The 26,304-nt window shown below is 37.4% G+C and overlaps 5 protein-coding genes and 2 non-coding genes across 10 annotated transcripts; 4 read left to right on the top strand and 3 right to left on the bottom strand.

Annotated features, from left to right (window-relative positions):
- The first annotated feature begins 1,147 nt into the window (after nt 1-1,147).
- Nucleotides 1,148-5,677, top strand: LOC120011161. Its single transcript, XM_038862228.1, has 4 exons — nt 1,148-1,592; nt 3,084-3,528; nt 3,652-3,767; nt 5,113-5,677. The coding sequence occupies exons 1-4, from the start codon at nt 1,256-1,258 to the stop codon at nt 5,526-5,528; spliced, it is 1,314 nt and encodes a 437-aa protein (XP_038718156.1). The 5' UTR covers nt 1,148-1,255; the 3' UTR covers nt 5,529-5,677.
- Nucleotides 5,678-5,852: 175 nt separating this feature from the next.
- LOC120011162 (auxin-responsive protein IAA8-like) lies at nt 5,853-8,901 on the bottom strand. The gene is made up of 5 exons (XM_038862229.1): nt 8,223-8,901; nt 7,303-7,532; nt 6,639-6,780; nt 6,334-6,395; nt 5,853-6,182 (listed from the first exon to the last, which is right to left on the bottom strand). Exons 1-5 carry the CDS (start codon nt 8,648-8,650, stop codon nt 6,145-6,147), a joined length of 900 nt encoding a protein of 299 aa, XP_038718157.1. The 5' UTR covers nt 8,651-8,901; the 3' UTR covers nt 5,853-6,144.
- A 1,935-nt stretch (nt 8,902-10,836) lies between these two features.
- Nucleotides 10,837-13,699, top strand: LOC120011253 (F-box/kelch-repeat protein At3g23880-like). The gene is made up of 3 exons (XM_038862323.1): nt 10,837-10,905; nt 11,014-11,107; nt 12,004-13,699. Exons 1-3 carry the CDS (start codon nt 10,837-10,839, stop codon nt 13,281-13,283), a joined length of 1,443 nt encoding a protein of 480 aa, XP_038718251.1. The 3' UTR covers nt 13,284-13,699.
- LOC120011601 lies at nt 11,776-11,970 on the bottom strand. The gene has a single exon (XR_005471054.1). It is a non-coding gene; the product is annotated as a U2 spliceosomal RNA (small nuclear RNA).
- Nucleotides 13,700-16,787: 3,088 nt separating the features above from the next.
- Nucleotides 16,788-17,772, top strand: LOC120011139 (protein THYLAKOID ASSEMBLY 8, chloroplastic). Its single transcript, XM_038862199.1, has one exon. The coding sequence runs from the start codon at nt 16,901-16,903 to the stop codon at nt 17,630-17,632; it is 732 nt and encodes a 243-aa protein (XP_038718127.1). The 5' UTR covers nt 16,788-16,900; the 3' UTR covers nt 17,633-17,772.
- A 3,430-nt stretch (nt 17,773-21,202) lies between these two features.
- LOC120011373 (transcription factor bHLH68-like) lies at nt 21,203-24,295 on the top strand. 4 transcript variants are annotated; one of them, XM_038862477.1, is made up of 8 exons: nt 21,203-21,580; nt 21,815-22,052; nt 22,128-22,160; nt 22,243-22,320; nt 22,445-22,510; nt 22,749-22,814; nt 23,017-23,076; nt 23,867-24,295. In XM_038862477.1, the coding sequence occupies exons 1-8, from the start codon at nt 21,444-21,446 to the stop codon at nt 23,996-23,998; spliced, it is 810 nt and encodes a 269-aa protein (XP_038718405.1). In that variant the 5' UTR covers nt 21,203-21,443; the 3' UTR covers nt 23,999-24,295. The 4 variants fall into 4 exon arrangements, with proteins under 4 accessions (XP_038718405.1, XP_038718406.1, XP_038718403.1 ...); XM_038862478.1 differs by having other exon boundaries at nt 21,204-21,580; nt 22,246-22,320; XM_038862475.1 differs by having other exon boundaries at nt 21,204-21,580; nt 21,815-22,160.
- Nucleotides 24,296-25,951: 1,656 nt separating this feature from the next.
- On the bottom strand, nt 25,952-26,147 carry LOC120011624. The gene has a single exon (XR_005471068.1). It is a non-coding gene; the product is annotated as a U2 spliceosomal RNA (small nuclear RNA).
- Between the last annotated feature and the right edge of the window lie 157 nt (nt 26,148-26,304).

Below are 26,304 nucleotides of genomic sequence, written 5' to 3'. Positions count from 1 at the left end.
GTGCATAGATGAGGTCATGAATATGACTGGGGACTAATTTATTTGTAACTATTAATTAATATTGATTAAGTCAATCAGTCTGAGGTTTTGTGCAGGACAATACTACAAGTCCTTTAATGACATTTGGCTTGTGCTTATGTGCTTTTGGCTTGTGTCATCAGTCCTTCTAATGATTTTAAGCTTCTGCTTTCGTGCTTTTGTCTCGTGCCATCGGTTGTCGTTATGGTATCTGTTTTTCTTAATTAGCATAATCCTATTTTAAGGAAATTTATTAGTATTTTTATTTTATGTCAGTTGTTTTAAAAATAAGTTTCTAATAAATTTTGGAGATACGAAATAAGAAAAATAATAACTTAGTCCATACTCCATTGTCCCAACCATCTGCAAAAGGTTTTTTTTTTTTTTCTCAGTAAGATATTTCCTGTGAACAAATATTTATTTCATAAAATACTTAATTTTGAAAATGATTCATTTCTCCTCATCATCTTCTTCTTCATCCACCTCCAAATCCTCACTATCAATCCCAGACCCTAAATCCCCACAAGTCCAAAATAAATCACTACAATCACCATCACTAAGCTTTTTACTACAACCCTTAACTTCGAGCTTCATAGTCACCAAACACCTCCTTATACATCGCGCTAAGACCACTTGAAGGGGAATGTGATTAAATCCTGGATATGGTGAATGGAGTTAATATGGTTGGCGATGGGGTGAAATTTCTATTCACACAATTTGAGTTTGTTTAGGGCACTTGATTTGAGAAAATTGGAATATTTAGTGAGAATAGTTTGTTCCTCCTATAGCTATTGGTACTGTGCATTTGAGTGTCGTAGGTGAGAGTGGCCTACTAGTCTCCAATCTCACCTATGTGAACACTCGGGGGACATTGTCGTTTAGATAAAGGTAATGGAAGAAGGATGAAAGATTTCGGGGTGGAGAATGATAGGGTCAATGAAGACATTATGTTTTTTTATAATGTTAATGGGGTGTATATAGTGCTATCATCTTAGAAAGAGGGGTGTCGGTTGAGAAGAGAGATGTGAATGAATAATTAAGCTTTAAACATTATTTATTTATGCACACAATAATTACGATTGTATGATAATCCTAAATTACGGATTGAACAGAAAAAAAAAAATCAGAGATATAAATATGATCCCAGAACTTTGAAAAGAAAAGATAAAGGTGTCGTCATCTTCACTAGTGTCATGCCCATACTGAAACATCCGCGCAGTGTCCCAAATCTCCAAAAATGCTCGAACGCGTCCTCTCCACGCGACTCCGTGGTCCGTCTCCTCACTCCGACGACCCTGCTGCTGAATCCGCCGACGAGAATGCTGCTGTCGATGAATCCAAGACCAAGAGGCAACATATCTCGCTCTTGGCCTCCAATTATATGTCCCACGTCGGCCACCTCTGGCCTGGTCCCTGTCTCGTCCTCTGCCTCCTAGTCGTTGTTCTCTTAATCACTTCGTTGCACTTTCAGTCTCGCAGTCTCGTCTGTTCGTCCGCGTACGACAGGTCTGGCGTTGGATTTTTCGGGCTCGATGGGCTCGATTCGGACTTCGGAGGGCTTGGAGTGCCCCGGTGTAAGCATTCTGCTTTATGTATAAACATATATTCGCATTTGTTTCTGTAAGAGTAGGTGTGCTTATTTATGTGATGTGATTGTGATCTGGGAAATTGCTTGATTCGTGTTAGGATTTGATTCTGGAAAGTATGTTCAGATCTGAGTTTTTTATTCTTGGATTAGATGTTTTGTTTCTTTTGCTTGATCAGAGAATGCTGAACAGGGTTTGAGTATATTTTTAACCTCCATTTTCTTATTTATAGGGTTGTTTTAGGCTTATTTGCCTCGAAATGGATTTTAGTGCCAGGTCTGAGGTTTACATTAGGTAATGTGTGGTTGTTTGTTGGAAAGAGAAGTAAAGGAGAGGCAATGTGATGTGTGAAGCCTTTTTTTTTTCCCCTTCTCTTTTGGCTTAAATGGAAATTATATGTAAATGGAAGGTTGTAGTTAAATGTGGATTGAAGTTTTGGGTGTCTTTGGAGAAAAGGAGGAATTTAGAAGATCTTAGGTGATGTCAACTTCTGGGTGGGATTTGGGGCTGATATTTTATATTTGTTTGAATGGGGGAGAGTGGACATGAAGAGTGAATGGCACACACTCTCTCTCTCCCCTCTAAATTTGTTGGGATTTAGTGATTTTAGTGAACATCTTCATTTCATATAGGTTAAGTGTTCATGTTCATGCATAGGAAATCAATGATTGCTATTTCAAATTTTCAATGCATATTTGGTTAAATGACACTTGTAGTGTTTCCGTGATTATTGCTTGATAGATTGTTATTATGAAGGCTCGGTTTATGAAGGTCGGAGCAAACAGAGTAGACATTTGAACCTTCACCAGGGCAACATTTTGGATTCTATGATTAGTAGCAATTTTTACTTATTTTTTCTATGTACTTACACTGATTTATAAGTTTTCAGTTACAAGAAAAAGGATTTGGGATTTGTTTAGAAATTTTCATTTTAATATGTTTGCTATGTGAGTTGATAGAAACATAGGATCTGAACTCAATTATCATGGTTCAAAATTTTGGATGATTATGCTATCTGCTTTTGCTGTTCATTGTATGGGTGCTGCGGGATAATCAAATCACTTTAGGAATTTTAGTTGCTTCATTGTGTTTTTTTTTTTTCAAGTTAAAAGTAAGTCCTCGTTCACATTTTCCCATGTAACGACTTTCCTTTCTTTGCTTTAATTCATGCGTTGAGAGCTAGAAGGAATGTAATATAAATTTCACAATCTTGTGCTGAGCTTGGAGCCTTGGACCTTTTCCCCAGCTTTCATTAGTTCTGAGTTGTAACATGGCCTTTTATAGATCGCTGATCACTGATTACATGGTTGATACTTACGCTGATAGAGATTATTCAATTTGGTTGTCCGATGTGGAGGTTCTTGACTAAAAATTAAGTGGCTGACTCCTGTGTTTTGGACAAATATATCAATTGATTTTTTTTTATGGAACTATCAATGGCTTGTGGACTATGCCCATTAACTTGTTTTTTGGCAAAAGGCAGATCGAAACATGGAAAAACAGTTGAATGGACATCAAAAGATTTGCAGAAGGGTTTGCAGGAGTTTGTACCAATTTATGAAATGCGTCCAATAAAAAATAACCTGTATGGGATGGGTTTTGACCACAGCTTTGGGCTTTGGTTTATTGCTCGATGGCTGAAGCCTGATCTGATGATTGAGAGTGGTGCATTCAAAGGGCATTCAACTTGGGTCTTGCGGCAGGCCATGCCAGAAACACAAATTATATCACTCTCACCTCGGCATCCTGAGAAATATCTGAAGAAGGGGCCTGCTTATGTTGATGGAAATTGTACATACTTTGCTGGAAAGGATTTTAATGATTTTGAGAGTGTTGATTGGAAGAGTGTGATGAAGAAACATGGCATTACTGACCTTGCTCGAGTTCTTATTTTCTTTGATGATCATCATAATGAATTGAAAAGGTAATTGGAGCATCGATGTTTTACAATTCTATTGCATTTGAATATACTAATATGTTATACATGAAATTTACCCACCTAGTTCAGTAAACACTGACATCCTTGAATTCGTGCATTCGTGGCCAGAATTAAGCAAGCGTTGAAGGCTGGGTTTCGGCATCTTGTTTTTGAGGATAACTATGATACTGGAACCGGGGACCACTATTCCTTGAGGCAGATATGTGATCAGTTATATATAAGAGGTTCTTGCTCCCCCCTTCTAATCATATCATCTGCATGATCATAGCTGCGTTGACTTTATTTTCTTAATTTGAATCCTGCTCTTCCCTTATCTCTAACTTGAATGAATTAGCTTTTCTCAAAAGGTTTGACCTGAATTAATTGTGTAGAAATGTTTACTTATTTCTGCTAAAGAAATGAAGTTTGACAAATGCAAAACATTCAATTACAGAATTAGGACTATAAGTAAGCGCTTAGGGGCAAACAATTTGAATCTTAAGTACCATAGGATATGACTACTTTTCTATCCAACAAATATATTGTTTAGCTAGTTAACCAAATATATTGATGCATCTCAATTTTTGAATGATTTAACACCACTTTTTAACATTGTTCAAATGGTATGACGATTTGAATCCTGCCCCAAGGGGTATATTAGTGGTCCTTCATGTCCACCTTTTTGGTATGACCAAATCGTGATCCTTGCTATGGGTTGTGCATCATATAACTCGTCTTGTATAGCTTCTATCCATGTTCTGGTTATCTTTCGACAATCCTGCTATTATGGTACCTTACTGTCACTGGGGCTTACTCCTATGAGCTTTTCCTTATAGGTATTGGTGCACTCCCCTTCATCAGTTCAGTCTGAGCTGTCTCCCATTAGCTTTATTTGCCCTTCCCCTATCAGCCATTCATATTCATATACATCAAATAAAGTAATATCGTGTTAGATTTTGGCAAACAGAACTACCAGTCAACTCTGAAGAATTTATTTTTTGTGAGAGAATTGAATTTGCCTCGCTATAGGTTCAACATATGGCCAGTGGTAGAGTTCTAGTGGTACAACTTAGAGGTCACAAGTTATTTTCTTGGAAACAACATCTCCACATATTATGTGGGGTAAAGTCGTCGTACAACCTGCCTGTCTTCGACCCGCCCATTGCAGGAGTCTTATGCACTGGAGTTGTGCATATGACTGACCTCTGCTTGTGGGTGAAGGCCATGTATACTTTCCCCATTCTTGTGTATTGGTTCTTTTTAATTTAATTTAATGTTGCATTGGAAATCCTAAATAGCTAATTAGTGACCATTCGTGGGTTTTATCTGCACATTATCTGCAAATTGGAATTTAAGTTGTGTGGTTAATCTGTTCTCAGTTATGCTTGGGCTATGAAGTTACTGATTTAAGTGCTTTGTTTTCTTCTAGTGACTCAGTTTGAATAACAGAAATGCTTGGGCCTTCTTTCATTGGACTAATGTGTTTTTTTTTTATTTAACTGTTATTGTTTCTAGTAGTCTGGTGATTCGATTCTGCGCTATCTAAATTAATCAGTTTACCACAAGGATTGTGATCATGTCTTTATCCAGGAGGTGGACATAGTTGCTTTAAAGATAGCGACGAAGCCAGGATTAGATCAAAAAGGAAGAAATTTTGGGAGAAGGCAGTGGATATAAATGAACTGTGTGGACCTGGTGAAGCATGGTGGGGTGTTAAAGGGTATATGAGGGACGACTTTAACCACAGCAATCAGCCAATTTCCTACGAGGAACATTTCCAAAACAGTCTGTTCCTTGAATCAATACTTGATGTTTATTGGGAGCTTCCTCCAGTTGCTGGTCCTTCTCTCACTCATCAGACACGTTATGATCCTGCTCGTGCTGTTACTCCTATTGTTGAAGATGGCCGGTATGGCTCATTCCAGAGGCTTGGTCTAAGTAGGCTTGATACTTCAGTTTTTAATGGATATACACAGATGGTATATGTTCAAATTTCTGAACCATGATTGCTTTGAAAGGACCCAGAATAGATTTGAGTAGACTTGCTTGCTTTCCACTCAAATGAACCTTGAAACTTGTCAATATTACCACCTTTGCAATAGTTGTTCTGGTTGTTAGTCTTTGGATAATCAATTTGTTAATTTTCGTGATTGAACTTCTAAATTGTCATCCTTTTAATAGGGGTCACATACGAGAAAATGAGAAGAAAAGAAAAGAACTCCATTCAATTTACGCTATGTGCCAGGGTTTTCTACCAAAAAACTAGGAAATAGATGAGAAAAAACAGAGCTTTACTAGGCAACTAAAATAAACCAGAACATTTTAAAAAGTAGACGAAGAATTTTGCTTCAATAAGGTGAAGGAAATGGCTAGGATGGTAAAGATAGCATACAACACATTTTGTGCAAGTGCCACATTTACACAGCCGTCAAAATACACCATAAGGGGTAAACGGGAAGCCAAAGAAAAATAGACCAGACAGGCTAAATATAACACTCACTGGATGCACCTTTGAAGATTACAAATGATTCATGGTCTTGCTAACCTAAACCTATAAGATCTCTCGTCTTGAATATGTGGTAGAGGGGGGTCTCTTTTCCAGGTCTTCAATGTTATTTTGCACTAATTTCGGCTCTTGCATTTCTCCATGGCCCTTGGAGCTGCAAACAATCAGATATGCTCAGATATATACAAAAACCAAGCAAGTAATGTTCAATTCCCAAATTAAATATAAAACTAGCTGTTTTTGTGATTAATCACTGAAAATTCAAGTTGGACTCTCGGGTATAGACTATCGTAAAGACAACGTACCCAACCCAATCGCCTCTGCACCTTTCATGATCCTCAGTCTCCTACATGACTCCGTGAACATCCTGAGATAACAAAAAACTGTTATACTGAGTATATGCAGCAAATGCTAGAGAAGGAGTGGCTACTCAGAAAATATATATATGCAGTACCACTGTAGTATTATAGTTGCCAGGAAATTATAATGGAAAGTCAAATTCAAGACAAAAATCAAGCATTTCAGAGTTAAAGCCATATATCACAAGAACAAATATGAGGACTACGAGCAAAATAGACCGAGTGCTACATGAATTGGGAGAGGGACTTACTTCCAAGGAACATCACCAACAAGCATCCAATCACCATCCTTATCTTCATATGTAAGAACATACTCAGATCCATGGAGAATATCCATTAAACGGCTCTGACTCAAGCCCTCTTGCCCAGGAAGTCCATGCGAACCACATTGCCCTGAAACACATTTCACATAAACCAAGTCAACTATTGCTCGAGATGTCTTACAAAGGCTTACATCACATAATGTGCCGAGTGAAAGTTCTCAATCGCTCCAAAGCAACACCTACAAAAAACTTACAGATCCCATTTAATATCTAGAAAGTATGGAAGCAGTAACAGAAAATGTCATTTTCCTGTCCTATCCGCAGAAAAACACTACTCCGCAAAGTGAAGCAGTTCGATAACACCAGCGAGTTCGCGAAAGCTTCACAACTTCAGTTTTATGCAGGTTTATTTAATGGATGAAGGGTTGGTATCTAGTTTTGTGAGGATTTCAAGCTTACAAGACAATAAGAAAGCATACCAACTTTCCCATCAAAAGAGAGTGCACCAACTGAAAGGAAATTCCTTTCGAAGGGCATGGCAAACTAAAAAAGTGTTTTCCATTCTAATCAATCCAACACCGTTCAGGTACGATGCATCAAATCAATAGGGCTTAATAGCCTTGCATGTGCAAGAGGGACCAAGGGAGTTTACCAATGGTGAAGCCATCAAACATCTTCTCAAGAGCTGATGAAAGCTCCGCGTAGTTGCTGTATGTTTTGAAGTCAACCTTTCTTAGGTATGGAGCACCATCCATGCTAACCTTTACATAAAGGCCTCCATATCCTGACTTCCCTTCCGCCTCATCACTATTCTTTGCCAAATTTGAGGACATGATGTTCTTACGGAATGATCGAACTGGTGGCCATCCTACCACCTGTGCCCTGCACAGAACCTTCTATATCAGTAATCCAACCCAAGTCGACAGTAAAAAAGATCGACACTCAATCCAGCAATATTGGCAAAAGAAGGGAGGAAAAAACGTAACAGTGAATCAAACAAGATGTACTAGAAGTACTATATATGCCAAACTATATACATTTCATGAGGATATACAACTATCTCAAACAAGCTAAAAGGAAGAAATAGGAATCACCTAATTGAACACTAAATATGATAGTAATAGGTCAACAGTGGGTATTTGAGTGGGAGAAGGAAATAAAATTTTCACACACAAACAGATGATTACAAACACACACAATGGTATCTAGAAGTCAGTAAACAAGATGCCAACAAAATTCATGACATTGAAGGCCAATGATATGTCAATTAGTCTAAATTTCAAGAAAAAAAAAATGCAGTGAAACAAAGAGATAAATGAAACATGAAGAATGAATACAGAACCTTGTAAACAATAATATCAAACTTTCCAACATAACCTTTTATCATTCTTAAAACCCGGAATTAGAAAAATCACAATCGTCTTAAATTGAGGCTAACATTTCCTTCATCAATCTCCAAACCAAAACAACCTAAAGCATCAAACTTACACAATAACAACAATAAACGGAAAAAAAAAAACCACAAAAGAAATAAGCTTGATGATTAAAGAGGAGAGCAAACCAATTTCTTACTTCGCATCTGGAGCAACAGTATTCTCATTTGCTGAAGGAACTTTGTCACTATCATTCTCTTTAACTGGCTTAGGAGAATGAGGCATACAACCAGTCTTTGCAAGTGAACTCTCAAAACCACCCTTTGGAGACAACAAAACACCACTTTTTCTCGTATCAGCCTCAGATCCATTACTCCCAGAAAAAACCCAATCAGAGAAACCCCTTTTAGCCCCGGGTACCAGGTTCTTCAAAGGGCTAATTGGATACCCATTGGTGCTCTTTTCCAAATCTTTGCCAAAAAGTAAGACCTTTTTCCCAAAAGATTGAGACCCAGGCAAGCCAAGTCTCAACTCAGTTTCTCTGAAGTTAAGAGAAGCTTTGTTGTTGTTATTGTGGTCTTCAATTGAACGGGTATAGGAGGATGAGGAAGAGGAGATTTTCTCCATTGAAGAAGCGTCTGTTAAGCCTATGTAATCGTTCTCTTAACTACTAGACATGGAGATAAGAGCCTCAAATTACAGACCAAGTACAAGAAACACAAGAAAAAGTAGGAGAGAATTGCTTGTTTTGTGGGTTACAGAGGCAGAGTAGGTACTATGATTGTTGGCTCAGAAAGATTTGTTTTTGTTGAGTAGAGAAACTTCCTTGGCCTTTCTGCAACTGTTCTGCTTTAAACCCCATAACCAAATGCCCCCATTAAAATTAACCACACCTTGATGATGAATTTGCAGACAAAAAAGCATACCAGATGTTTGGTCCCACCATAAAAATGAAAAAGAGAAAAACAATAGCACCCCTTGCTCACTCACACAAACATGAAGATTTTCCATTTAATAAAAGATTCTCCATTTCTTTAGTTTTCTGTTAATAACAAAAAATAAATAAAGTTTCACCGAGTACCGACAGCTTACTGATCCATACCCGGCAACCTTTTTACCCCGTGGCGTAAGTTAGACACGAGCAACCCACACGCGCACAGGGGGCAACAGCAGAGCAGAAAGCGTTGCTACGAAAATGACAATTGTGTTTTGAACAAAAATCCAATCTCTGTCGCCAAAATTCAGGCTCACAATTAAAACTCCAACATCCTTTCTTGACAAAGGGTTTAAATCCAACAACCTTTTTTTGATAAAGGGTTTCAACCCGATACTTCATTTCATAATAACAAATATTACACTAAACATCATATTAATGATCTAAAAATTTACAAACATTAACAAATGAACCATAAAACCAAATAACAAACACCGCAGTAGCACTGGATTGACACATGACAACATCGAATAACACAGGACATTTGTTTCTTCTCTTTGTTAACTTTTTTCAAATATTATTAATTATTGTAGGTAGAAAATGGAGGATATGGAAGATTATACTGTGTGCGTCAGAAGAAGTGACACCACTGATTTGATGTAGTTTCTACTTTTGCTGGATGAATTTTGTCGGTGGTAGATCTTTTGTTACCACGCCCGTATCTGCTTGTAATTATTGCACGGCGTGACAGACTAATCGGACGGTACCGGATGGAGTACGAAAATCGTCGGCTGTTTTTTGTCCACGTCAGAGTATGTGGTAGTTAGGGGACACAACGGCGTTTAGTTGTTGGGGTTGACGGTAGTAAACGGTCATGGTGGTGTCTTTGACCCGTTGACCCGAGTCCGCGTGGTAAACCCAACTCACCGAGTGGTCTACTACAAATTATTCTTCACATTTCCTTGGAAGGAATAAGAGAACAAAAACTGTTTGTTGAACTAGTCAAACTTTTGTATTATTTTATTTTTATTAGCTGACCATATAATGTACTTATTTTATATCTCCCGCCCTAAGGTTGTGATTTGTGAAAACTCTCCTTTTTAATTAAATTAATATGATATTCCTAAATTCCTTTAAAATATTTTCATTACAAATATCAAATACAGCTTGTATATTATGTAGAGAGCATGGTTGACAACCAACAAAAAAATGATTCTATTGATAATTAATTGGGTTAGGTATATATGTGTTTAGAATTTGATTCCAATGAAATTCAGTGATATTTCAAAAAAAAAAAAAGAAGCATGGTTGACACAATGATTGTCATTGGTATTTATAAAATAAATATAATTATGAGCTTTTTCTAATCAGTGGATTCAAAAAAGAGGAATTCATGGTGGGTGCCCCGACCCATGCATGGGGTTCTAATGTTGAACTAAGAGGGACCCACGGCACACTATGTAGCTGAGTTTACGAGGCCGAAACAGTTTAAACAAATACACTGAGTTATTCCTGATTTTCTTTTATTAAGGTCATTTGATAAAAAAAAAAACGCAATTGAAATTTGTGACATAGGCCATTTCACTTGATGGGCCAGTCACACTCTCACAAGCCCATGTTTTCTTTACTTGGATCAAAACGACGAAACACAATCGAATTTGACTTGGGCCATAATTAGCATTTCTAAAGTCCTCAACCAACCCAGCCCAACCGATTTACATATTATCCCACGCTCACAAGCCTACAAACTTGAACTGAGATTTGGAAGGGGTTTAGTGCATATAGGTCACTGAAAGATACCCCCATTTGCAATTAGGTTACCCAAAGAAAAAAATTTCAAATTGAGTCACTCAATGTTCCAATTTTAAGCAATTAGGTCATGAGGGTTCAATTTCGGTCAGTTGGTAACCGGAATTTGCTTAGGTGTCAAAAATTTGTCTCAACGATAGTGATGATGTGGAATTTTGTTGACATGGATTTTTTTAAAAATTTATTAATTAAAATAAACCGAGTAATTATTTTAATTAATAAATTGAATAATTCTTTTGAATGACAGAGGAGAGATGGGGCATTAGATCTGGCTATCCTAGAGGAAGAGGAGAGATGGGGCATCAGATCTTCAGTCGCAGCATCAGAGACCAAGGTTTCATGTGAGTGACGAAGACATGTCTGAAGAGGAGCATTAGTTCGAGTCGAAGGTTGATGCCGGAGCCTCCAAGACTGCAGAGGTGGAGGGGTGGCTATTGTTCCTGATCTGGCTATGGAGGAAGGTTGCAGAGGTGGAAGAGGGGTGGCGACGGCTGGGCGGATGGTTGAGACTCGAGAAAGAGGAGAAATTTTCCTCACGACCCACCGCTGGATCGGTTCACTGAACGCGGACTTCTGTTAAAAGCTTCAAAGTTGTCTGGGTTTGACTCAATGCTTGTTCTCCCGAGCTTCTTTCTACGCAGAAATGCCATTATCAATGAATAGTAGAGGTGAGAAAAGCCAATTCTACTGAGCTGGTTTTATCTAGTGCCATGGAGAATTCTTGTCGTACTTTTTTTTATTTTTCAAATTCTTTTTTTTTCCTAAATATGCCACATGTCATTTTATTTTTATGTTAAAATCCATATTATTCTTTTATATTCCACATGTCATTTTTTATTTTATTTTTATATTCCACATGTGAGCAAATTCCGGCGAGCAATTGACCGAAATTTGATAATAGTGGCCTAATTGCTTAAAATTGAAACATTGAGTGACTTAATTTGAAAAAAAAAATTTCTTTTGATGACCTAATTGCAAACGGAGGTATCTTTCAGTGACATATATGCACTAAAGGTGTGCCAGGCCCTGGCAGTAGTGCAACGCCTGGGCGACACTCGAGGGCTCCAGTAGCAAGCTACAGTAATGAACCCTCCCCTTTAAAAATTAATTTAATATCGTGTGGGCCGATGGCCCACGTATCAGATATTAAACTGATAAGAACAGATACTACACTTGATCTTAGCCAAAAGGCCGAGAAAGGTATGCTTTGTCATTGGGTTTCTTTTTATTTTTATAGCTCTTTCCTGCGCTTCTCTCCTTCTATTTTTCCGATGTGGGAAATTGAAACAAAACCAATCTCATACATTGTATGCTTCAAATTTACCGGAGACGCTGATGCTCCACCGACGCCAAGAGACGATGGTGGGGGATGAAGAAAGCCTGAAGAAACGAAAGATCAAAGGCATTTCCATTGTGGATATTTCGGAAGATTTGCTGGTGGAAATTTTATCGAGGCTTACGGTGGAGTCACTGATGCAATTGAGGTGCGTTTGCAAAGCTTGGCGTGATTTTATTCGAAGACCAGACTTTATTTCCAAGCACTATTTGATGCAAACCACTCTACGGAACGTCAATCTCATTGTGAGTCATGAACGTAGTTTCTTTTCCTTGCTCTCTTCTTGTTCTGACGTTGATGACACGCTTAGGGTTACAGAAACCATTAAAATAGAGGACGAAAATTTTCTGAGGGACTTATATGTGATGGGTCCCTGTAACGGCTTGATTTGTCTGGCTCACAAATCTAATATCCACAGAATTTTTCTCTGGAATCCGGCAACCAGAGAGTATAAGCATCTTCCTTTGTCCACGGTGGAATCGCGACCTCGTTCTGAGGATGGCACCTTAGGGTTTGATTTTGACAGCAAGAATGACGACTTTAAGGTGCTAAGGATTCCTACTATACGCCGCGGCGGTTACAGGGGTTTTAATTGTATCCATCAAGTTGAGTTATACTCTTTGAAGAGTGATTCTTGGAAACAAATTTCTGTGGTTGGCATGATTCCCAGTAATATTTATGTTGAATGGTCTAATGTTTACCATGCTGGAATTCAGTATTGGTGGGCTGAATTGAAGTATGTTCAGATGCTCCTGTCTTTTGACTTTGTAGATGAAGTGTTTGAACTAGTACCATATGTTGGAGCTCGACATAATATCATGTCTACGCTTGACCTTGGGATCTTCAATGGATCTCTTGCTTCTAGTCATGGTGAATTGGGGTGTAAGCGTAGAGGGAAGTGCTTTGATATAGGGGTGATGACTGAGCACCAAGTTAAGGATCGTTGGGTCAGAATGATACGTATTGGACCCTTTCCAGAATTTAAAAGGCCTTTGGGATTTTGGAAGAATAGTGTTGTGTTTTCACAAAGTCATAGCCTGATCCTGTATGATATGAACACACAAAAGCTGAAGAATGTTCCAGTTGCTTCTAGTTTTCCTAGATGCGATATGGCGGTTGCGAATTATGTGGAAAATCTTGTTCCAATCAAGGGCAGTCGGAAAGAGAACGATAGTCGATAGGATGAGGATGAATCCTTTGTTTGTAAGAGAAGTTTGAATTATTAGAGCAACAGACTTGGAATACCGAATTAAGTAAGGATCATCTTTATATGGTATGGCCTTTTAGTGTTCCATCAGATTATGACTTCAGGCATGGCGTTTGATAAAATATATATCTCAACCATATTAGGGTTCACTAGAATGTAAGAATGCAACTTAAATGGCTTTGTTTTGAGTTATGGCGGTGTTTCCTTGATTTTCTTTCTAAAAGGTTCCTTGTCCGTGATGTATTCTGTTACCCTGTGTTGCACTTTAAAGATTAGCATTTGCTATGTCGTTAACAATGCTTGTCCAAATTATCAATCATTATGTTCGGAAATTCACTCATATTTCAAATGCTGTAATTTGGCATTGCATGATATAGATTCGTCTTTTTAGCGTGGCTTCTTTCCTTTAGCAAGTGCATTATTACCTTTTTTTCCCTGCCTAACTTGGGCATCTAGAGTGTTCTGTGCTGCCTTATCATTCTCCTTCTCCCTTTGTTTCCTTTTGTAATTGTGTATGTGGTTTAGGAAGTAACATAAGCTGGGCTTAAATGTACTAGAAGATTACTATTCTATGTTCACGATCTATAATTTCAATATGCATTATCACTGAGGGTGCGGTGTGGTTCAGTGGTACTTCCTTAACTTGTTGCAAATTTTATATACATTCTCTTTTCATCTCATACAACAATTTTTTCCATAACTTGCTATTTGCTTGATTCATGTTGGTGTTCAGTACCATATATTCTTTGAAACTGAATGTGTTTTGGTGTTCTAATGTTGCTCTCAATTTTGTGAACTTTACCCCTTTGCTAAGTGTGTTTATCTTAATTCTTTATTGAATATTCTGCAAATGGAATTAAGAGTTGTTAGATGCAAATCATACTCTGAAACGGAGTTGCTTAATTTGGTATTCAGCCCTTATATTATACTAGGTTTTGTAAGACAACTTGCTTCTTGCGCTTGTTTAGATAGTATTTTCCTGCATATTAATTGCCAGTATTGTCTTGACGTGAGGCATTGATACGACGTCGTGTGGAAATGAATCCTCTAGAATCAAGATGCAATTGGGTGAGGTTTTTAATGCATAAAATAAGCTGTATACGTTTATTTATATCTGTTTTCTATCATGTACATTCATAAGTTATTCACATCATTTTGGTCAATGGATGTCGTATGCCTTGTTTTGTTTTAACTTGCACTTGTACCCTTACGTATTTCTTTCTTAAAGTAAAAGGAAAAACAAAAAAGTTGTAACGCCGACAGAGAAGTACCATGCACTCTTGAATTTAAGATAATCAAGTTTTTTCTGCTTATGTGTAGTCCATATCTTATACACATGAGGAAACATGTTTCAATAGATCAGTATCATTATTAATATAGCTCCCTCGAGCAGTATGTTTTCTACATGGAATATTTAGTATCAATAAAATTAGGATATATTCATGTGAGGAAGAATATCATCAGAAATTCGAGTATCGCCCCTTATGGAAGTCTGTATATTGCCCAATTAGTTAGTATTAATTAAACTAGGCCTGCATAATTTATTGTTAATTATGTTTTCCTTTTTTTTTTTGCTAATGTTTTCCTGCTAGAATGCAGCAATCATCATTATTATTAATTTGCTTAAGTTGGTTGAAGCACTTGTCGTTTTGCTAGTCAAACAAACAAAGTTATTAAATGATGTGAACATGAGATGTTACTTCGTACCTGGTTGTCCTTCATTTCTAGTTTCTTTTTCTTTTTCTTTTGCATTTGCTTCAATGCTGTCAAAATGTTCTCTGATGTTTTTTCGTTAATCATCCATGCTTTCTTCTTGAAGTTCTCTCGTTCTTTTTTCTCCTTCTGCAATGACTTGAGTATATGTTAAAATATGTGCTCATGTAAATTTAATGTGCTTGACGTTCCGTTTGTTAAACAAAGTGAGTTACATTTTTTTTTCTGTGGAATCCTTTGATGCATTGGGTCTGCTTGGTGGATCATCATGAATCATCATGATTCATGGGTCACTCCAGGGGCTTAGAAAGTTCAGATGTATGTGCAACGGAGGTACTGATAAGTGTCAATGGATTTTAATTAACACTTTCTCAGATTTATAACAATCTCTAATTCTATTATCGTCTTTTTGTTCATCTGCATCACTGCGTTGTTTCAAAGCAAACATGGTTGCTTACTTGCTCCAGGGTTTTGTACTTTGAAATCCATACGGGTATGAATTTTCCTACTTCTAATGTTTGATGTGTTTAAAACTGCACCTATCAATAGTTTTTCCGGTGATTTCAAGTCTCTCTCATGGATTATATTTTAATGGTGTATGGACTTTCCCGTTGTTTTGGAAGCCAACAGACTTAAATAACTTGGATGTGTTGATGTAACATTTTCGTGTCATATTTCCACACATTTATCTGCAGGAAGTCATTGTTATTCCTAATCACTTTGCTGTCTACCACAGTATATCTTTTTAGATGTAAATGTCATTTTTCCTGTTAAGTATGGACTTATAATCGTTAGGAGAAAAACTTGTTCAGACTTATGCATAGAACCTTTTGATTTGTTACTAGTAGAAATTCCTGATGACCTTTTTTACTACTCCATTAAATTGATTCATATCCGTGTTCATGTTACTTTCAAAGCTTGTCAAATGAAAGGGGATGGAAAATGTTTGCAGGTGGTCGGTCATTTGCCAAGCTTTTATGACTGAAACTTCACTGTCCATCAATTGTTGGTTTTCAATGTCCTTGTATGTCCTTGTTCATGTTCCCCTGTCATGTTTAAGTACTTAAAAAGCATGGCCATTTACTCGTGTTGAGATGGCGAAATAAGACTCTTAATTTCTGTATGCTCCAGGTCACTTGGGCTGAATGGAGGAGAAGGATTACCCGTGACCGTGTGTTAAAAGTTGTGGATGAAATCAATCTCTTAGATGGTTTAGCAATGGGAAACAAACGGTTGAGAGAAGAGATGAGAAGCAGGGATCGGCCGAAATTAAGCAGGAAAAAAATAGGACATTACACAGAACAGCATATCAGGCTATGACTTTCTTTATGGCAAGATGCTGGGAAAAGTGTAGTTTTTGTATGTCTGGTTATATCTCTACTAATCTGTTTTTTGCCGTAAACTTCCTATCTTTGGCCTGCAAATAATGAATTACATAGTATTTGTATGTTTTGAGTTTGCAGTTCATACATTATATTTGCTGTTTCCCATAAATGACTCGGGTTTTCTGTCATAAAAAAACTAATGTTTCTCTTGAATTGAGAAAAATTAAGCCAGCATACAAATTAGAAAAGTTTGTACCAACGAGAGGTGGCTCGGTTGGTAATTGATTGAATTAGATATATCCGTGTCTAATGTTCGATTTCAATGTGAAACATATAATGTGTGTCCAATAATCGATTTCAATGTGAAGGATATTCCTTGAATGGTATTTAAAAAAATAGAAAGTTTTGTCTAGTCTGGAAAAAATATATAGGGTTTAATCCACCTATTTTGCAAGGTTGATAGGTTATTTTGAGACTTGTAAATATCTCAAATTATGTTTCTTTAAAGCTTTATCTGCCACATTAGCCTCGATCGTAATTTACTTCTCCAGACATGGTACTGGCCGCGACACTTCGCTCACCCTTCGTCTTCCTCACACAACTCTCTCCAACTCCGAAACCAAACCCTAACACCACCACCACCACTTCCTTCCGTGTTCCGGTTTTGTGCGGACCACGCGACAACCGTGGACCGCTCGTCAAAGGCCGAATCCTAAGCACAGAAGCAATCCACGCCATCCAATCCCTCAAGCGGGCCCACAGACTCAACCCTAACAATCACTCGTCTCTCCCCTCCCTCTCCCGCCTTCTTAAACCGGACCTCCTCGCGGCTCTTCGGGAACTCCTCCGCCAAGACCACTGCGGCCTCGCCCTCCATGTCCTCTCCACCTTCCGATCCGAATTCCCGCAGTGCACGCCTGACCTCAACCTCTACGCCGACGTAGCTTCGGCGCTTGCGAGGAATCAAATGTACGATGAGATCGATAGGTTGATCTGTGATTTGGAGAAAGATGAGGGCAACGTTCGGTGGGGAGAGGATAGGGCGCTTGTGAGGCTTGTGAAGATCGTGATTGGGACTGGGAGGAGTGAATCGACGGTCAAGATTTACTGGATGTTGAAGAGGAGTGGGTGTGGGGTCCAGTGGGAGGGTGATGAGTATGTGGCCAAGGTGTTGAGCAAGGGGTTGAGGAGAATGGGCAGTGCGGATTTGGCCGACGAGGTTGAAAATGAATTCTGTCGGGTTGTGGGTGGTAATTTTGGTGAAATGAGAAGAGTCATGGGGTGAGAGTGTAAAATTATGGTTTTTGCGTATCCTATTTGTAAATGTTGAAGCTACTTTCCAAGTAATTGGCTTTGCATAATTGAAGGTCCAACTGAACTTTTCACATTTTACTTTGAGTTATATTAACAGTCACTAGCAATATATCTCAAAACTCTATCAATGCTCTATCCACTTTTGTTAGCTGTTGCCAAAGTTATAGGGCCTATCTACAAAGTTCTAAATGACCATTCTTGTAACTTTCACTTCTTTTTCTTTGAAAAGTTGTCGCACATACCTTTGCACTCTGTACGGCATGGATATTGTATAAGGCACTTGCAATGATAAATTATTATTAGATCAATAAAGATGTTGTCTTTTGTTGATGTGATTATATTGGAAATGTGTTTTGTTGATATGATTATATTGAGAGACGTGTTTTGTTGATGTGGTTGTATTGGGATTGTGTGTTTTGGTGTAATTTTGTTGGAGACAACATGGAGGCATGAAATGTTGTTAGTCTCCATGTTGGGTGGGAAGGGATAATATATAGAAGTTTGTGTTTTGTTGATATGACTGTATTGAGAGACGTGGTTGGCTTATTTTTTTGTGTAATAGAGGTGAGACCGGATCAACATTTTTTTGGCCCAGCAAATGGGGCACCATTGCACTTGCCTTTAGTTCTAGCCTGGAAAAATAGGAAAGTGCTCGTAGAATCAACAGTGATGTGGATTCATACTCCTAACATGATATTATAAGAACCAAAACCAAGCATTTTCAATCAAAAACAGATAGGAAATTAAGCAAAGCTAGAAGAGAAACAATGACAAAATGCAGTACATCATCAACTAATTTCCTTATTTCTCCTTAAAGTTGTGTCCCGGCAAGTTGTTGTTGCTTTGTATGTACATCATCAACTAATTTCCTTATTTCTCCTAAAAGTTGTGTCCCGACACGTTGTTGTTGCTTTGTATCTAAGAGCTCTTGAGAGCAGTGTGAAGTTGTTGGTGAATCATACAAATGGAAAGCTTCTACAAAATCAAGGGATTATTTAACTCATGGTGTTATATTTAACAAAAATGACAGTTTTTGTGTAAGTGTGCTTCAATCAAAATATATTTGAAGAAATTGTGATTCAATATTTCTATTACTTACAAATGAAGAACAACAGAGTTTTATAAGTACAACCCTCATGGGACTTCTGTCATGCATCCTGCTCCTTTTCGCCATTGCTTTTGCCATCTACACCGGTAAGAGTCTCTCAATTACATCTCTCAACTCCTCCACCATAACTCTCTCCAGCGAGCCCAACAATAAAACCTCATTTGGCACAACCCAATTAAATTTCGTCGTTGAGGATTTATCAAACCTCTCCATATCAAGAAACGGCCCGAAATGGTCCACAGATGTGAACATTGTAGCGGAGGGTTCCGTGAATTTTTCAATTTCAACGGAGGATTCTGATATTCTAATGTACTTGTCTGTGGAAGAAGATGAGAACCAAGATTCGTGCTTTATATCGTAAATTTCTAGATGAAATGAGTTCAAGGTGCAAGAGCGGTCACAAACAAATGGCATGTTACTTTGATCCCGCACCCTTTTCACCAGCTCATGGCTTACAATCAACAATGTCATCAGCAATATCTACTACGTATCTACTACTGCAATATAGTCATAATTGAGGGTGTTGTTACTGGTGTATGAAAGCGAATTGAAAATGAATCCCTTTCTCAAGTCATTTTTGTTATGGCTCCAACTCCTTATGTCATTCCTTTGCGATCTATACTGGTAACATTATGTCAATTAAATCTCCTAACAACTCAACTATAACATTCTTCGGTGATACGCTCAACAATCAAACCTCCTCAGCCACAACCAACCTAAATTTCCTCGTCAAGTCTTGGTCGGCCGGATAGATCGGGCAGGGTCCGTTGAGGCCATGGAGCGGGGTCGCCAAAGAACGGGCTTGGTCGGCTGCATGATTGATGGATTTGGAGGGAAGAGAAGAGAATGGAAGGTAGAAGGTTTTTCTTTCTTCCATGTTTGGATAGATAAAAAAAGGTAAAGAAAATTGATTGAATTTACTAATTTATCCTTATTTTTTATGTTTAAATATTAAGTATACTGGTAAAATAGGTTTTTAATTTATAAATAACTTAATTAACCAGATAGTCCCATTTTGGGGTCGAAGTATATTTTGGTAAAAGTTTAATGAATTCTTTCTCTCATTTTTGTTGAATACTGAGAGAAACAAGATTCACCTCGATCCCGAAACACATGGCGCAGAATAGCCGGAGCCAATTTCGCCCAAAAAAATGAATCAAGACATTCTCTTGATTAATTCCCAATTTTGTCACCAATCGTTGCAACAAAATGACCTCCTTTATTACTTCAGTGACATCCATATATTTAGCCTCAATAGTCGACAATGCAAAATAGATTGTAAATGTCGACCTCTAATACATAGATAGGTGCTCCTATAAGTGTAAACATATTGCCAGTAATAGATTTTCTTTTATCTGTGTCACCTGCATAATCAGAATCAACATAGCCAACCACATGTTGACTAACCTCATCATTCCTCTCAAAATACACACCGACATCCACAGTACCTACAATATATCGCAATATCCACCTAGTAGCCTTTCAAAGTTGTTTCCCGGGATTATGCATATACCTATTGACCATACTAACAACATGTAAAATGCCTGACCTGGTGCACACCTTAGCATACATCAAACTACCAACAAGGCTAGTAAAATGCATGGCCTAGTGCACACCTTAGCATACATCAAACTACCAACAAGGCTAGTAAAGAGAACTTCTTTCATGTAGGCATGCTCCTTTGTTTGTGGAGATAACTGAGCACTTAGCTTGAACTGAGGGGCCAGTGAAAATGCTATACCAAAATACTATAGCATCTTCTTCAAGTATTGCATTTGAATAAGCTCAACAATGGCCTTCTTGTTGTCCCTAACAATTTCCATACCAAGAATCTTCTTGGCCTTACCAAGATCCTTCATCTCAAATTCTCATAACTTGTCTGAGCCTTCACTTTATGAATCTCGATCTTGCTTTTGTATGCTATCAATATATCATTCACACACGTACACCTTGCTCCTGTGAATGTAGACTACTTAGTCAAACCACATATGTCTTGGTGTCGATTGGTAAGTTTTTTTAATTTTTTATAAATTCGGTTAAGCGAATTGAACCGATCATTAAAAAAATTATATTTTTATAATGGTCGGTTGGTAAAAAAATTCAAATGGTAATGTTAGGTATCCCAACTGTTAGTTTTGCTTAGATGAATTATTGCACAATAAAGCATATATACAAATGCTATATACAAAATGCTATATACAAAATACCCTAACTCCCAAAACAGTCCCAAGTTGCTAACCCAAATCAAGGAAAAATAGCAAACTATTGCTCCTAAGAAAACATTAGTTTTATGGCCTGAAAACACTACCCACCAGCTTTTCTGCCCGCTTTATAATAAAGCATTAAAGCAGAGAGAATAAAGAAGAATACTAAACAAATGAAAGAAAAGAAAAGAAAGTAAAAGAGAGAGGAAACATATGCAAAAGCTCCTCCAACCCCACACCCTCTATAAAATTCTTAGAGGGCAACAGACTCAAGTTCCTGCTGCATCAACCCCTCTTCTCTGAGAAAAAAAGCAAACAGGGAGTTCAAAAAAAAGCTTTTGTCAAGGCTTGTTTGGTTGCATAAACTAGGAAACATGACAAAGTGAAAGAGACTGAAAAATAATAGAGAGGAAAAAAAATCTTCTTCCTTTTAGTTTTGTTTGTGGTTTCCTCATCAATTGCAAAAACTAATGATGGCTGGAAACCCTAGTTGGTGGAGCATGTATCCTCCTCAATATGTTGTTGGATCAGCAACTTCACTTCCTTTGAATTCTTTTCTGCCTGATAACCAAGAGCCTCCTCATCAGTCATGGAGCCAACTACTACTGTAAAACATCTCTCTACTACTCTCTATATTATGTTTTGATGTATGTATATATATAGTCTTCTTCTTCTCCCTCTATGTTTACTTAATTGCTTTGTAATTTTCAGTTTCTCACCACATCTCCATATCCATGACAAATTACATGAAGCTTAAATTAATTTGGTTTTCTTCATATACTTACCTTTAAAAGTTCCTGATCTCCTTCTATTATCTCTATCATTATTTCTTGCTTTATAGGGGAGGATTGTCGGCCGGTGGCGGCGAAGAAAGATTTGGTCTGGTTCATTTTCAGCCAAGAAGGTTGGAGAACTGGGATGACCAAATCTTGAATTACCATCCATCTCCAAGGATGGTTCCTGTTGATCATGATCATGTGAAACAGGAGATTTCCAAAAATAGTAACTTTTACAGTTATGGAGAAGATGAATTTCAAGCAACTAGACCAGCTGCTGCTTGGTCACAACAAGTCATGCCAGTAGTTTCTTCTCCTATGTCATGTGTTACAAGTTTAAGTAGTAATAATAATATATTGAATTTCTCTTATGACAAGGCAAACAGGCATCCTGCAGATCAGTCATCCGAGGTAATTAATTAGATGGAGAAAGAAACCCTTGTTTTTCATTATTTTAAAAAGCTGGCTTTCTCTTATGATCTTGTGTGTTTAGCAGTGTAATAGCACAGCAACTGGTGGGGTGTGCAAGAAGGCTAGGGTTCAAGCCTCTTCAAGCCAACCTCCTCTTAAGGTAACATAAATCTCTCTCTCTCTGTGAGCATACAATTAAATATCCATGACTAATGAAGATTAATTTTGAATAAAACAATTATTCATGGTGTACATTATATTTATTAATTACTAATGAATACCAGGTAAGGAAGGAGAAACTAGGAGATAGAATAACAGCTCTTCACCAGCTTGTTTCCCCATTTGGCAAGGTAATTAAGATATATAAGCAAAGCATTAATTGCTAAATATTAGAATTGATTCAACTTGTTTCATTTTCTATGATAAAACCCATAAAGAATCTTGTTTTTCTTCTTTATCTTTTATATCATAGACTGGTTTTGATCTTCTTTTGTTTTTGAACTATAAAGAAGGACAAAAAAGATGCATATATACTTGAGTTGTGTTGTGTAGTGTGACTAGTGATGTGTGTATTTCTCTCTTTTGCAGACTGACACTGCTTCTGTGTTGTTAGAAGCTCTTGGTTATATTAGATTCCTTCAAGGTCAAATTGAGGTGATGTTTCTTCCCTCATTTTTTGTACAAACGCATCAGAATCAGTACATGAGAGCTAGCATGCAGTTAAAGCTTTCAATAATTCATTCATCCTTTTCATCACAATATTCTTCTGTTCCTGAAAGTTATAATTTATTGTCTTTTACTTGTGTATATATATATATATATATATATATATATGTGTGTGTGTGTGTGTATGCAGGCCCTTAGCTCCCCTTACATGGGCACTGCATCATCTTCCAATATCAGAAACCAACATTTTGTAAGTACCCACATACATATATATATACACCCAGTTTTTCATTTCCCAATGCAAGACCAAGATATTTTCCCTCTCTGTCTCTCACACACACACACAAATATAAACTTATGTTCTTTAAGAAAAATTTCATAGCACAAAAACTAGTAAAACATAAATTATATGTCAATGATATGACATAAAGAAGTGCATTGAAGTGTGAGAATATTGTGTATGTGCAACACCACATAATTTCTTAAATAATTTCCTTGTTAGAAACACCCTGGTAAAAATGGGGGATAGATTAATTATTGCTAGTTCCAAGGATAAAGCATTTTGTGTATGCACTTTATTGGATCCATCACTTGCTCAGTGAGAGGGAGGGGCATTATATTGCATATTAATTAACTATTTAATCCATAAAGATTTAGCTTTGAAAGAAAGAACAAGGTTCTCAGCTTTATTATACAACTTTATGTGAATAAAAGACAATTGAAAGCATAACAGTACAGAACTTCTCAAGATTAGTTTAGAATTAAGAAAGACCAACACTTTTTTTCCTTCTTTAATTAGTACTCTTAATTTAGCTTATGAATGGCATAATCAAGTAATGGAGCCCCTGATAACAAAGATTCCTTTGACTTAATTACTGTTGTGTGTATATATATAGTACTTTGTCATCATTGTGAATATGTTGATCATCATTATTGCTATCATTATTCTTTGAATATTGCACATTAATGAATTCAACTTGTACATATATATATATATATATATGGTATGCCAATTATTTATTTGTTTTATATATTAACAGGAAGGTGGTGAAGATGAACCAAGAGACTTGAAGAGTAGAGGGTTATGCTTAGTTCCTGTGTCTTTCACTCAGCATGTTGGGAGTGAAAATGGTGCTGATTATTGGGCTCCGGCCGTCGGTGGAGGGTTTTGATAGGACGGATATGACTCACCGGAATCTGCATGGAATGATGCTATATATATATATATAACATCATGAGCAGCCATTCTGCTGTAAGGCTGATTGCTCATGATGCTATGTATTCTCTGTATTGTAAGCAAAGCATGCACCTTTTGTTCTCCTACCTTTTCATGTATCACAACATAACTAGGACTCACAGCTTCTCGTATGTGAGCTTCAACTTTTTTTTTTCTTTTTTAAATATTTACATCCTTATTTATATTAGGGTGAGTATCATTCTCTCTTCCTTGGTAAGGAAATTAATTCATCCTAAATTTAGTAATAACTAATTTAACTCCCATTACTTGATAGCAACAAGATAACATAATTTACTTTTCATGGACTGTCGCCAATGTACAAGAGATATTGTTTTCTTTAGACTCCGGTTCACTATGGAAACATCGGTTTTATCCTCAAGATTTTATTTATAAGTATTTTCAATGTGAGAGGAATTGAGTTTTATTTATAAACTACTAAATTGAATTATACCAAACTAATGTGAGATTTTGGTCCTTACAAGTTATGTGTATATATATATATATATATTTTTTTTTTTTTTTGATTCTGCGGGCAGTCCATTATTTGATTTGTTCCATAGTCAGATGAGACTGGATAAAGCTAACAATTTTGTAGAATTTGAATATATATGCTAGATGTCGAGGTACTTTCATGTGCCAGACTGACCGACCCACCCATTCTCCTGTTTTTCTAATGCCACTTTAGTAGATCGCACTCAATAGATGGCCCTCTCAAACACTCTCCTGCACTTCTTCAATAGTCGATGCTCTCGTAATCATGACCTCATGCATTGCGTCACCAAATATATATATATAAAGGTTTCCAAGTAATCTTGTGATTCCATGACCACATGATAGGTGTGAAACGGGTCTGTGGTCCGTGGGTCCGGCTACCAGGGCATGGGTCGTGTTTGCCCCAGACGAAAGTTTTTACTGAGTTGGGTCAGGGATTCAGGCCCAAACGGGCTGGCCCGGTAACAAGTTTTTGTCGTGGGAGCCATGGCCTGTCTGGGCCAGCCCGCATGAGTCAAAACGGCTAGTTTTTGAATTTGGGTATTAAAATGTCCAAAATACATCTAAAATGATTAGGGGATGACAAAACTCTGTCTTGTTCGGATGATTGAATTTGTCCGATCCGGATTAAATTAAGTTTGGACATAAATTATATGTCCAAAATCCGGGTTCAAACACTAAATTTTTGTCCGGTTTAAAATCATGTATGTTTCTAAACACATAAATTTTGTTTGGTTTACTTGTCCATACCCTAACTTGGATTAGGTTGTTATTCAGTTTACTTGTCCGGATTTAAACCAATCCGAGTTTGGTCAATTAAGTACATCTAAAATCCAATCCGGGTTAAAGTCCAAACATGTAAATATTTCGTAAACACGTGTTGTTGTTCGACTCGGACCTAATTTTTTACCACCCCTAAAAATTACTAATTTAAGGGTATTTTTGTCATTGGCGATAGTTAAAGTTAAAACACCAATTGAACAGCAAAAATACTCTTTCCAAAAGCTATTAAACGGCCAATTTTAAGGATATACTAGATGTTATGATTCTGGGCTTGGCCAGTGATGAGAGCGATGCGATCACTTCCTCCCTTCACGATTCTCCCTCAAGTTAGCTATTTCTGTTGGGCTTACATTACATTTAGTCTTTACACACACATTTCAACATTGGGCCCTGTGCCAGCCCACATCAAAGCGAACCTGAGTCTTCAGTTTGGGCCCTGTGGTCTGCACCAGGCCCACATCGAAACGAGTCTAATAAATTATTAACATGTTTAAGACCTAATAGAAGCCCAAATCTTTTTATGGACAAAAATGGAATAACAAACATCAGGATTGTCTGAATCATTCATGTACAAATAAAATAAGATACTCAGAATTATTTGAACTACGATTTGGAAGGGTGTGCCAGGCCCTGGCGGTAGTGCAACGCCTGGGCGACACTCGAGGGCTCCAGTAGCAAGCTACCGTGATGAACCCTCCCCTTTAAAAAATTAATTTAATATCGTGTGGACCAATGGTCCACGTATCAGATATTAAACTGATAAGAACAGATACTACACTTGATCTTAGCCAAAAGGCCGAGAAAGGTATGAGTTGCACTGTGATTTCTTTGTGTTTTTAGACCACGCTTCCATGTGTCTCTCTTTTAGTATTTACGATGTGGGATATTAAACAAAGACAACACTTTGCTTTTGCATTCGCACCCTCATATACTTGTGAATTAATGCATCGTCCAAAATGAGAGTGC

This window comes from Tripterygium wilfordii, chromosome 12, assembly GCF_013401445.1.
Source record: "Tripterygium wilfordii isolate XIE 37 chromosome 12, ASM1340144v1, whole genome shotgun sequence".
In the NCBI taxonomy this organism is placed as follows: domain Eukaryota; kingdom Viridiplantae; phylum Streptophyta; class Magnoliopsida; order Celastrales; family Celastraceae; genus Tripterygium; species Tripterygium wilfordii.
The sequence above is the reverse complement of the archived record's forward strand: the minus strand, read 5'-3'. Positions and strand labels throughout refer to the sequence as shown.

Coding starts and splice junctions, on each gene's coding strand:
- LOC120011373 (XM_038862475.1), top strand. CDS start 21,444: ATGATGGCTGGAAACCCTAGTTGGTGGAGCATGTATCCTCCTCAATAT. Junction 21,581..21,814: donor TCATGGAGCCAACTACTACT/GTAAAACATCTC, acceptor CTTGCTTTATAG/GGGAGGATTGTCGGCCGGTG. Junction 22,815..23,016: donor TCCTTCAAGGTCAAATTGAG/GTGATGTTTCTT, acceptor GTGTGTATGCAG/GCCCTTAGCTCCCCTTACAT.
- LOC120011139 (XM_038862199.1), top strand. CDS start 16,901: ATGGTACTGGCCGCGACACTTCGCTCACCCTTCGTCTTCCTCACACAA.
- LOC120011161 (XM_038862228.1), top strand. CDS start 1,256: ATGCTCGAACGCGTCCTCTCCACGCGACTCCGTGGTCCGTCTCCTCAC. Junction 1,593..3,083: donor AGGGCTTGGAGTGCCCCGGT/GTAAGCATTCTG, acceptor TTTTGGCAAAAG/GCAGATCGAAACATGGAAAA. Junction 3,768..5,112: donor TGATCAGTTATATATAAGAG/GTTCTTGCTCCC, acceptor GTCTTTATCCAG/GAGGTGGACATAGTTGCTTT.
- LOC120011162 (XM_038862229.1), bottom strand. CDS start 8,650: ATGGAGAAAATCTCCTCTTCCTCATCCTCCTATACCCGTTCAATTGAA. Junction 6,396..6,638: donor GTTGGTGATGTTCCTTGGAA/GTAAGTCCCTCT, acceptor TTGTTATCTCAG/GATGTTCACGGAGTCATGTA. Junction 6,183..6,333: donor TGCAGAGGCGATTGGGTTGG/GTACGTTGTCTT, acceptor GATTGTTTGCAG/CTCCAAGGGCCATGGAGAAA.
- LOC120011253 (XM_038862323.1), top strand. CDS start 10,837: ATGAGGGTTCAATTTCGGTCAGTTGGTAACCGGAATTTGCTTAGGTGT. Junction 10,906..11,013: donor AAAAATTTGTCTCAACGATA/GTGATGATGTGG, acceptor TTTGAATGACAG/AGGAGAGATGGGGCATTAGA. Junction 11,108..12,003: donor ATCAGAGACCAAGGTTTCAT/GTGAGTGACGAA, acceptor TTATTTTTATAG/CTCTTTCCTGCGCTTCTCTC.